Source organism: Myxine glutinosa, chromosome 11 (genome assembly GCF_964187855.1).
Source record: "Myxine glutinosa chromosome 11, kmMyxGlut1.1, whole genome shotgun sequence".
Lineage (NCBI taxonomy): Eukaryota > Metazoa > Chordata > Myxini > Myxiniformes > Myxinidae > Myxine > Myxine glutinosa.
In genome coordinates this window covers 117741094-117753423 of record NC_136271.1, presented here as the reverse complement: position 1 = coordinate 117753423, position 12330 = coordinate 117741094, and the positions used below count along the sequence as shown (strand labels likewise).

Sequence of the window (12330 nt, the reverse complement as noted above, 5' to 3'; positions counted from 1 at the left end):
TGGTACCGTATACAATGTCGAGGCTCGTGGAGGAGCTAAAGCATAGAACGGATCAGGACGTAACAAAACAAAAGGAAAAGTACAAAGAGAGGGGTTGGGGGACAAATATGGAAGGTAGGGGCCAATAACATTTGATACCCACTCTCTTTCCACTCCATGCTGGCTCACTTTGAGACTGGTGTGAAATGGTGTACCCAGATATTGAAGGAGCTGGGGCTCCCACGTCGATCAGAAGAATGGACGCGACAAAAAGCTGGAATTCATCTGAGTTGCTTTATTGAAATCAAACACTCAGGCACTCTGAAAACCCGTTTTCGGTCAGCAATATATATCTATTAACCCAGGGGGTTTGCCCAGGCCCGGCGCCAGGGGGCGTGGCCCAGCGTCCTGGCTGCGGCCTGGCAAGTTGAGGGCGAGCCTGCCCGGGCATGCCCGGGCGTCCCGACCGAGGCCTGGCAAGTTGAGCGCGGGCCTGCCCGGGCGTCCTGGACGAGCCCGGCATGGTGATCGCTCCGCGTCCTTGATAGGTGCAAGGCGATTGTGAAACCCCAGCGGCAGCCGCTACACACGTCCCCCCAGAATCGACTTGCACCGGCAGGGTCAACTTGAGGGGGGTCCTGATGACCCGGCCGAAGCGACCCCTGGCGGGTCGTGGGAGGGGGTCCGGTGAGGTGGTGGGCGGTCGAGTGGGGGGCCCCGTGGATGGGGGGCGGCCTCGCCGCGGCGGAAGGGCCACCCGTGGTGGGTGGTCGACGTCCACGTGCGCCGGCTTGAGGCGGTCCACTGCAATCCGGTCCGACCTGCCGCCGATGTCGATGACGAACGACTTGTCGTCCCGTCGCAGCACCCGGAAGGGCCCGTCGTACGGCGGCTGGAGTGGCCACCGATGTGCGTCGTGACGCACAAAAACATACTCCGCTGTGCGGAGTGCTGGGGGGACATAGGACCGGGGGTCACCGTGGTGGGATGTCGGCACGGGGGCAAACCGTCGGGCGGCCTCCTGGAGGTCCGAGCGCTGGTGAGCTGCGGACCAGGGACTGGTAGCGTCGGGCACGAATTCGCCCGGGACGCGTAGCACCTGGCCATAGACCAGCTCGGCGGTGGATGCCTGGAGGTCCTCCTTGGGGGCCGTGCGAAGGCCCAAAAGGACCCACGGCAGCCGGTCGGCCCAACCGCCGTCTTGAAGGCCGGCCATGAGCGCGGCCTTCATGGAGCGGTGGAATCGCTCGCACAACCCGTTTGCTTGGGGGTGGTAGGCCGTAGTACGGTGGAGCTTGACCCCCAGGTTGCGGGCGACCGCGCCCCACAGCTCGGAGGTGAACTGTGGTCCACGGTCTGACGAGATGTCCGCCGGTGCGCCGAAGCGGGCGACCCAGGTGGCGATGAAAGCCTGCGCCACGTCGGCGGTGGTGGTGGAGACGAGGGGAACGGCCTCCGGCCACCTGGTGGTCCTGTCCACCATGGTGAGCAGGTGTGTGAACCCCCGTGACGGGGGGAGGGGGCCCACCAGATCCACGTTGACGTGGTCGAAACGTCGTTCGGGCACGGTGAAAGGTGCCAGCGGGGCCTGGGTGTGTCGGTGGACCTTGGCCCGTTGGCAGGCCGTGCAGGCGCTGGTCCAATCGCGGACGTCCCGACGAAGGCCGTGCCAGACGAAACGCGCCGACACCAGCTTCTGGGAAGCTTTCCGGCCCGGGTGGGAAAGGCCGTGGAGGGAGGCGAAGATGCGGCGTTGCCAGGTGACGGGCACGATGGGGCGAGGCTGGCCTTGGGAGACGTCGCAGAGCAGGACAGTGTCCGCGCAGGGGATGTCGGCCAGGCGGAGGCCCGTGTCCGCCGCCCGGGGGGCTTGCACCGTGGTGTCGGTGGTTTGGTCCGCCGCCATAAGCGCAAAATCCACGCCCAGGTGGACCGCGTTCGCGCTGGCCCGGGAAAGACAGTCGGCCACGGCGTTGTTTTTGCCGGCGACGTGCCGGATGTCCGTGGTAAACTCCGACACGGCGGAGAGGTGGCACTGTTGGCGGGCCGACCATGGCTCCGTGACCTTGGCCATGGCGTAAATCAACGGCTTGTGGTCGACGAACGCCGTGAAAGGTCGGCCCTCCAGGAGGTGGCGGAAATGGCGGACGGCCAGGTGTAGACCGAGGAGCTCCCGGTCAAACGTGCTGTATTTGAGCTCGTTCGGCCGGAGCTGCCGGCTGAAAAAAGCGAGTGGCTGCCAAACCCCGTTCACCCATTGCTCATGGACGGCGCCCACCGCGTAGTCGGAGGCATCCGTGGTGAGGGCGATGGGAGCGTTGAGCACCGGGTGAGCGAGCAGTGTTGCGTCGGCGAGGGCCCGCTTTGAGCTTTGGAAGGCCGCATCCATTGCTGCGGACCAGACGATGTCGTGCTTGGCCGGCTTGCCCCGGAGGGCTTCGTAGAGGGGCCGCATGAGGTGAGCAGCGCGGGGCACGAAGCGGTGATAAAAATTCACCATTCCCAGGAATTCCTGCAGGGCCTTTATGGTGCGGGGACGCGGGAACGTGGTGATGGCCTCGACCTTGGTTGGCAGCGGCACGGCCCCGTTCTTGGTGATGTGGTGGCCCAAAAAATCAACGGCCATCGTGCCGAAGTGGCATTTGGCCGGGTTGACGATGAGGCCGTGCTCGCTGAGGTGCTCGAACAGTGTTCGGAGGTGGAGGAGGTGCTCGGCCCGGGACGTGCTGGCGACGAGGATGTCGTCCAGGTAAACGAAAAGGAACGGCAGGTCACGCAGCACGCCGTCCATCAAGCGCTGGAACGCCTGAGCCGCGTTCTTGAGACCAAACGGCATCCGCAAGAATTCGAATAAGCCGAACGGCGTGATGACTGCCGTTTTAGGGATGTCGGCCGCCCTGACAGGTACCTGGTGATATCCCCGTATGAGATCAATTTTCGAAAAAATGACCCGTCCCGCCAGACGGGCGGAGAAGTCTTGGATATGCGGGATCGGGTACCTGTCGGGGGTGGTAGCGTCATTCAGACGGCGGTAGTCGCCACACGGGCGCCATCCACCCCCCGGCTTTGGCACGATGTGCAGTGGCGAGGCCCACGCGCTATCGGAGCGCCGCACGATGCCGAGGTGCTCCAACGCGTCGAATTCGGCCTTCGCTACGGCGAGCTTGGCTGGGTCGAGGCGGCGGGCCCTGGCGTAGACCGGCGGGCCCGTGGTTGGTATGTGGTGCTCGATCCCATGCCGTACTGCGACGGCCGAAAACGTCGGCCGCGTGAGGGCCGGGAACTCCGTGAGCAGGCGAGCAAACTCGTTCGCCGCCGGGACGGTGCATGCCAGCTCGGTCGGCGCGGAGCTGCTCAATGTGCATACCAGGGAGCTGAAGGTTTCAGCGTTGATTAAACGACGCCGTTGGACGTCCACCAGCAGTCCGTGTGCGCAGAGGAAGTCGGCGCCTAGCAGAGCCACGGGCACGTTGGCGGTTACAAACGTCCAAGCAAAGCGTTGGCCGCCGAAGCAGAGGGTGACGTTGCGCGGGCCGAAGGTGCGGATAGTCGATCCGTTGGCCGCAACCAAGGAGGGGCCGCAAACCGCGGATTGCCTGTCCTGGTCAGAGGCGGGTATGACGCTCAGTTGGGCGCCGGTGTCGCACAGGAAGCGCCGTCCGGACGCTTTATCCGTGATGAACAGTAAGTTGCCCGTATGGCCGGCGCTCATGGCTGGTAATGAACGCCGGCCCGGCCGTTTCCCGGCCTGCCGAAGGTGCACGGGGGTCGGCATGTCCGGGCCTTTTGTCCGAACCTGGCATGATAGTAACACCACGCTTGGTCGGGTGGAGGTGGTCGGCACGGTAGAGCGGCCGCCAATTGCGTCGGCAGTTCGGCCGTCGACCGTGCCGGGTGCTCGGGCGCCATGGTTGTTGCGTCGGACGGCGGTGGGTCCCATGTCGCCGCTGCGATGCGCCCTCCTGCAGCGGAGATCTTGTCGGCTTCTCTGGCAAGGGCCCGGGGATCTGTGATCGTCGTGCTTGCCAGGGCGAGGCGTACCGGGTTAGGCAGCTGACGGAGGAACAGCTCCCGGAACAGGAATGCCGGAGAGTGCTCGCCGAGCAGTGAAAGCATGTAGTCCATTCGCTCGGAAGGGCGCGTGTCGCCGAGCTCAGGCAGTTCGAGCAGGCGCCGTGCGCGTTCCGCCGATGGGAGGGCGAAAGCATCGAGGAGAAGCTGCTTAATCGCGCCGTATTTGTCAGCGGCTGGCGGGCTTTCGAGGAGGCTCAGGGCGCGGGCTGCGGTAGCCGACTCGATCGCAGCTACCACATGGTGGAAGCGGGTGTCGTCGGCCGTGATGCCTCGCAGGGCGAACAGGGACTCCGCCTGTGCGAACCAAACCGCAGCGTGAGCCTCCCAGAAGGTAGGCAGTTTAAGGGCGACTGCCGTGTCCATGTCGATAGGTCACCAATGAAGGAGCTAGGGCTCCCACGTCGATCAGAAGAATGGACGCGACAAAAAGCTGGAATTCATCTGAGTTGCTTTATTGAAATCAAACACTCAGGCACTCTGAAAACCCGTTTTCGGTCAGCAATATATATCTATTAACCCAGGGGGTTTGCCCAGGCCCGGCGCCAGGGGGCGTGGCCCAGCGTCCTGGCAAGTTGAGGGCGAGCCTGCCCGGGCATGCCCGGGCGTCCCGACCGAGGCCTGGCAAGTTGAGCGCGGGCCTGCCCGGGCGTCCTGGACGAGCCCGGCATGGTGATCGCTCCGCGTCCTTGATAGGTGCAAGGCGATTGTGAAACCCCAGCGGCAGCCGCTACAATATCATCACACGTCACAAACTTCTCACAGAGATCACCTCCCTCCCTCTGGTGGGGTTACAGGAACACTTTTATAATGGCCATGTGAGTTCCTTTTGGATCAAACACAAGTCATTTGGTGCCCATCTTGAACTAACTCAGGCTAGCTTTATTGAATCTCAAGTGAGAATTGATGATCATTTCCACACTTTCAGCACCGACATCCATTTCTTCTACAGGGTGTCATAAGCCCGAGGACACGGTTTTAGCTGCTTATACAAGATTTGTTTATACCATGTATTTATACTGTTTTTTCAGATAACACAAACTATACATTAGACCAAGATGGCAGACACCAGTCCATTTACAGTGGAAGAGAGGCCGGTAGCAGTGGTGTGGCACCACGAGAGAAGGGATACAAAGAAGACGATGAAACAGGCGCAGTAAGACTTTGAGGAACGTTTTGGAAATCCAGCACCGTCAAAATCAAATCTTCCTCTTTGGGGAAAAAGGCATTTCAGACTAGAGGTGTAGTTTCTACCCCCGTTAATTCACCCCAGATCCACTTTTTTGAAATACCAACTTCTTTCCTGGAAGTCCTAGCAGTGTCCATGTGTTTTTTTTTTACCTCTCCCACTCCCCCCTCCCCCCTTCCCAATCCCCTTTCCCTCAAGCCCTCTCCTTCCCACAGATCTCCCAATGTCCCTGCTCTCAAATGTTGTACTTGTGTGCTTCCCTCTCTCCCCATCTTGTCTCCTGCTCCCTTTATCTTATGTTTTATGTGTCAGTTTGTTTTTATGTGATTAATGTTAGCTCTTCCACGAGCCTCGATCTTGTACACAAAAAAAAAAAAAAATCGACAGCAATTGCAGTGGACGATGAAAAAAATTAATGATTTGGAAATTCAGAACATTAAAACTTAAAAGATCCATTCTCAGATCTCCAAAAAAATCATTATGGAAATGTTCTGCAGAGTTGGGTGTTTTGCATTCACCGTTACGTCGCACAATGAAAAAAGACCTTCACATGAAACCATGAAACTGTCATTTGTGAATTGTCAGATGCAGAACATGAAAACAGCTCGTGACTGTGGCCACCACGCAGTCCTGACCTGACCATTTGTGACTGCTCTGTGGGGGTATGTCAAAGCTAAAGTTGCAGAACATCCCATGGTATCTGTTGATAAACTGAAACAACGCATTCAGGAAGCATTTGGCACCATAACAGGAAGCATTTTTCACACCGCACATGGAGAAAAATTATCTTCTGACGTGACAACGGCGGACGTCATACGAATGCACTCGATGTCTGTCTAAGGAGGTATTGTAATTGTTGTATTACTGTAATATGTTATTATTACTCCTGGGACTTATGGCTCACCCTGTACCATCATATCTATGGCAATCAGGTGATTCGTCGAAATACACCGTTTATCATGGTTTAATATTTGCTTGAAAAAGAGCAGCCTGCTGCATGTGAGCAAAAGCTCACGCTCGATCACCAATTCACGAGAATTTTTGAAATCACTGGATAATTTAAGCGTAACTACAGGAAAGAACAAATTGTGCAGTCTCTAGCTGTGAAAATCAGCTGGTGTGATGCTCTTCTTCACAAGGAACTTCAAGATACATCTCCTTTTACAGCACGTGGGACTGTTGCCTGCCATCTTCGTTTTACCCAGAATACTTTGACCAGCAATGATGATTGCATTATCTCCATAACTTGCTCAACATCGACAATATCATTGCACAAAACTTTAGCAATGACCTATTCTTCTTCATCGTTTGTATGCAGCACAAGGCTACAAAGTAGCATCGTTGCCTGAGAGCCTGGCTATGCCTCTGATGCCCTCTGCTGGTTATGACAGGTATATGTAATTTGTTCATGGTGCTGGCGACAGCTCGCCTATAACTCTTCACGAAGGACACAATGGGATCTTTATAATTGAAGTCCCCTTTTGTTGGCACAATGCTTGTATGAAAGTTTTATATGGATTTCGTTTTTTCAGGAGGAACACCCAGGATCACACAGCCAACCAAGTGAATTCCTTAGCAGTCTCTGAAAGCACCATAAGAAGATAAATGATCTACAAACCATAGATGCTGTACCAATAAAACATCACAAGTACATCCTGGTTGAAATACTTTCTCACCTTTCCGCTTGCCACGGGTACAGTCCACTGCATGCCAACCTGATGAGAAATGATTAGAGTTGGAAAATTGACAAAACAGGAGCTCAAAAGCACTTAAGGGTCACTTTGGGGTACTAAAGTTGAGTAATTGAGAGGGTATTAAAATAAGACAATTTGAAAAAAAATTCTTGCCTTCATATTAATTTGCGTGGTTTGTCTAAATGCGTGAGAGCGGACAAATTCAGAATGATGATTGAAAACAAGTTTGATTCAGCATCATTGAAAATATCATTCAACTGATCGTTAAACAAGGATGTACAAAGTTGTAAATTCATCAAGTATCACCGATAATTAAGGTACTTCTCTTTTTTTTCTTGGTTGTTTGGAAATTACTGTCTTTATAATAATTAAAACAACAGTGCCGTTACTGAAATGAAGAAAGCAGACTCACACTTTAGATTTTTGAGGCATCAGGTGGAAGTCTTAGTCATGTGGTCTTGGAGTCCGAGTCCCTGAAACATTACGTTATATGAAGCCACCAAAGCAGCAAATAATATGTCAAATGAGGATCAGGCTGCCATTCCTTTTTCAAAAAGTTATTTGTCAAAACTTTACACTCGGCAACAAAGTTTTACTTAGCTGAGTTTGTCTGTCACATCTAACTTTCCAGTTGATTTGAATTTGAGTTTTTATTGTGATGCTGTGTTTGAGTTGGTGGATTAACTTCATTATAGACACTTTATAACTTCTGGAATTAATGTCACATGCATCAAGGCTGTAATTGATGTAAATAGTGACCCAAACGGATTTTTGGTAAAGCTACTAAGGTAGCCAAATAAAGGTACATCTGCAGCCATTACACATGAGATGTTTGCCATGTTATGAGGATAATGAACCAAAATTCAAGATTTGACAACAAACTCGTACTTGAACCTGTACATGATTCTCTATCACCCACACTCCCTCTTTCTCCTCAAACTAAAGTATTGTCTCGTCGCCCGGTAATTAAGATCACCTGGGAGGGATAGCCGAACCAGCTTTAACTCCGAGGCGACCTCTGAAAATGACGGATATTTTTGGCGCACGCGGGAATGAAGGGATGCGAGATGTTAACTGAATGGAGCACACGGGTTTTTCCGAAACCATGACAAATAGACATGACAGTAAAATGTAACAAACAATTTAATGAAAACTAGAACTGCCACTTTGTAACTGCTGGCAGTGATGACCAGTTTCCTCCACCTTCCCGCTTTCATACAACCCCGCTTTCATACAACCCCGCTTTCATACAACCCCGCTTGGATACACTCCCACTTTCATTGGACATGCTTTGATACAACCCCGCTTTGATACAACCCCGCTTTGATACAATGCCGCTTTGATAGAATCCCGCTTTGATACAACCCCGCTTGGATACAATCCCACTTTCATTGGATATGCTTTGATACAACCCTGCTTTGATACAACCCCGCTTTGATAGAATCCCGCTTTGATACAACCCCGCTTTGATACAACCCCGCTTTGATACAACCCCGCTTTGATACAACCCCGCTTTGATAGAATCCCGCTTTGATACAACCCCGCTTTGATAGAATCCCACTTTCATTGGACATGCTTTGATACAACCCCGCTTTGATACAACCCCACTTTGATACAACCCCGCTTTGATTCAACCCCGCTTTGATACAACCCCGCTTTGATACAACCCCGCTTTGATACAACCCTGCTTTGATACAACCCCGCTTTGATACAACCCCGCTTTGATACAGCCCCACTTTGATAGAATCCCGCTTTGATACAACCCCGCTTTGATACAACCCCGCTTTGATACAACCCCGCTTTGATACAACCCCGCTTTGATTCAACCCCGCTTTGATACAACCCCGCTTTGATACAACCCCGCTTTGATACAACCCCGCTTTGATACAACCCCGCTTTGATACAACCCCACTTTGATACAACCCCGCTTTGATACAGCCCCGCTTTGATAGAATCCCGCTTTGATACAACCCCGCTTTGATACAACCCCGCTTTGATTCAACCCCGCTTTCATTGGACATGCTTTGATATGAGGGTTGTGCACCAAAAACGTAAGAGCAAATTATGGAAGGAAGGCACGAACTGGGGAAAACTAAGCACGGCATCACCCCTCACATGATGCACAATTAAACAACCTTAAGCTACAGTCTCTCTACTTAATATATCAAAATGCTCCTACACGTCACCCGGTCCATGCTACTTCCAATACAGTTCTACCTCTCCTACGGTATTCTCTTACCTACCCCATAAACGTAAAATAATAATGCAAAATATTTATAAGCACTGTCTATCTTCACGTAAATAATTGTCACGCTTGTTGAAACTAAATGCCGTTATTGTTTGATTCAAGTAGACTCAGAAGTTTGCATGTTTTTACCATGTGATAATTATATGGTAAGTTGCCAACAACTTTCATATAAATAAACATTTTGGAACTATTTTTACATTGGACTCAAGTCATACTTTTGCTTGAGTTTAGAGCCATAACGTTTGGAGTCTGAGTCCAAGTCCTCGTCCTCGTATCTGCAGTCTGAGCCATACATTACCAAAAACAGCAGGCGGACTGCAAGGTCTGAGCACTCTTATGGTAAAGTAATAGCAAACTTTATCTGCACTCCAGATGGGAAGTCAAAATTTGACATAGTACATTGCTCTACTGTCTGTTTAATGTATAAATCTTGAATGTTCGCAAGAGAAGGCAAACACAGGGCACAGTTAAGCAAAGAAACATCTAGGTTGACTTGTAACCTTATCATCTGAGTCCTCGACTCAGGATGTCAGGAAATTGGGTTCAAATCCTGTATACCATATGTGTTTGTTCATTGTTTACATTGTTTACAAGTCTTTGTAATTCATGTTAAAGTACATTGATGTCTATCAGCACATTTATGTACAAGCTCCTCCATGAGCCTTATATCACTCTAAAAATGAAATATATATACATATATACAGTTCATGTTTTCAAACAGATATCTCGACATGACATCGTGAGTCTGAGTATAACTTAAAAGTTAGACGAGTCTGAGTCCTGAGGTGCTTTTATACACCATAATTTAATTGGCAATGGGACCAGCAGAGCCGAGGGGATTTCCCTGCAAGTCATGTGCAAGGGGATGTCCATCTTGAATTGCCATTTGGAAATTAAAACAACACTTTGTTTGCGTGTCAGATGATATATATCTTAACATCTACCATCCTTCCTGCAAATCAAAATGGCTGAACCACAACTTCCTCTCTGGTGCAGCCTGCACACACTCAGGAGCATCTGCCATTTTACTGTCCTCTCCTCATCCGAATAGTGTCGTGTGACGACGTCAGCACAATTAACACCATGGATTATTTAATCATTTGGCCCCAATTCAGTCCTACCTATCTAACCGGTTAAATCTTGCCATTGAAATACAAACTAATGGCTGTTTAGAGTGGGTGTGAATGCCACTGCATGGCCGGACTGCCAGGTCCCTTTTTGCCATTAAAAGTATTGTGTAAATGGGCCTCTGGACTCAACTTGTACATCACTAGCTGAACACTCTCTTAATTGCTGTGCTTTATAATATGTGCCACAGGAGCACAGCATGACAACAATTATAAATCCAACAAATATCGTTACCAACTGAGACATCCGAAGCCCCAGCACCGTGTCAGATGTGCCTACCCACTTTGAATCCAATAATTTTCATGAATTTTGTGAATCCGTTGTGCTGGGGCACCAGTACCCTAACTTTTCATTTATGAATTGCTCTTCTTTGTCCAAACATTTTCTCTCCCAGATCTTCTCCCACATTAGCTCCGATAGTAGTTTCAGTCAGCACATTTTCAGAATGGTTACATATGTCCACAAGAATCATGGTATTCCTTGTATTCAAATTAATATACCATATACCCACAGATTGTTTTGTAATTATTTCAGTAAATTTATGCAAAACTGAGTTCTGCATGCTCTTCCCTCCCTGAGTATTGTGAGAACAAGGTTAAATGTCATGCATAATCATTCAGAGGAAAAAGAGCAGGAGGGAATGACTGTTGCGGGATACCTTTCATTCTGGGAAGGGTAAAGGACATCGGCTGCAATCCTAAGAGAAAAGAGAGAAAGGAACATGCAGGAGGATCTCTAAAAAGAAGTCATGCAAGAACAGGATCAGGGTTAAGAGTTCAATGAGATGAGCTATCATTCCACATTTGGTTTTGTACCCGGTGTCTGGATTAAAGGTCCACCTGCATAAAGGTGAAAACGTAGCACAATATTAAAACTGCAACGTCTCCTGACACATGAAATGCAATACTGTACAATAGTTTTGGGGGTTTATGTTTTTTGTACACCGCTCCTTTCCTGTTCCATCGCCACGCGCTACACGGCATTATCACCGGGCACCAAAGGGGGCCCGGCGATGACGCGCGCTGAAAGGGAGTACTATTTTCACTCCGTTTGTTTGTTTTCTTTTTCATTTGGGCAATATCACAAGCACCTTTTGAGTTAGGAAGCTAATGTTTGGACATGACAGTGACCAAGTGATTTGGCTACGAAGGCTATTTTAGATTTTTTATTATTAATCAATTAATTATTTAATTTTTGAATAATTGATTAATTAATTTTCATAAAGTTACAGCTTCGGATGAAACACTGGTGGTTTAGGTATGATATTAGCCAATTGATTAAGAAATTAATTATTTTACAATAACTGTTTATTGATTTTAATTACGTAATTAATCAATCAATTATTGTACACCTCCCCCTCCCAATACTGTTTCTATGTGCTGCACAGCAGCCTTGCCGGGCGCCGAAGGCTAGAAGATATGTTATTTATTTCTTTATTTGGCGTGGGGGCTGCATGTACTTTGATTGCATCTATACTTGTTTTAACTTTGATTGAGATTATTTGATGACTGTTACAAAAGCTCATAGTTTGGTTGCCATTGCCTGACCGATCATAGACATAGCCAGTTCACCCAATAAAACTAGGCCACCTATCAGTGAACACTGTGAAACGTTAATTTCGTCACGAAATTGAAAAGTTATTTGAATTACCCAATATGCCTGTGAACGATGTGCCCCTGAACAATTGCTCCATTTCAAGCTGCGTGAGATTGTGATTGCCGAGGTAGCAAAGACATAATATGCACGATGAATCCCATCACTGCATATGCAATATCTTCCCCTTTTTTTATTCCTGGATGTATAATTGGATCACAATGGCCAAAGTTGCCAGCTTTGATGTGAATACTGGGTCAAGATGTAGTCGGCGGAAACATCTTCAACAATGAGACTCCCATTAAGGGTAGAAGATGTTCAAATCGGCTGAATTTGATATTTCTTCCCAAACACAAAGAACTCTGGGTTAGTACTGGGTCATCAAAGGGGAAAATTAAAATCTATTGGCATAAAATTATAATAAGTCA

General features: G+C 49.9%; 1 protein-coding gene across 1 annotated transcript in view; it reads right to left on the bottom strand.

Annotated features, from left to right (window-relative positions):
• The window catches only part of UNC79 (unc-79 subunit of NALCN channel complex), a 228455-nt gene that overhangs the window by 45025 nt on the left and 171100 nt on the right, over positions 1 to 12330 (bottom strand). The window contains 2 exon segments of the mRNA XM_078787070.1: positions 6916 to 6954; positions 10968 to 11006. Of these exon segments, the coding sequence (XP_078643196.1) occupies positions 6916 to 6954; positions 10968 to 11006 (78 nt within the window).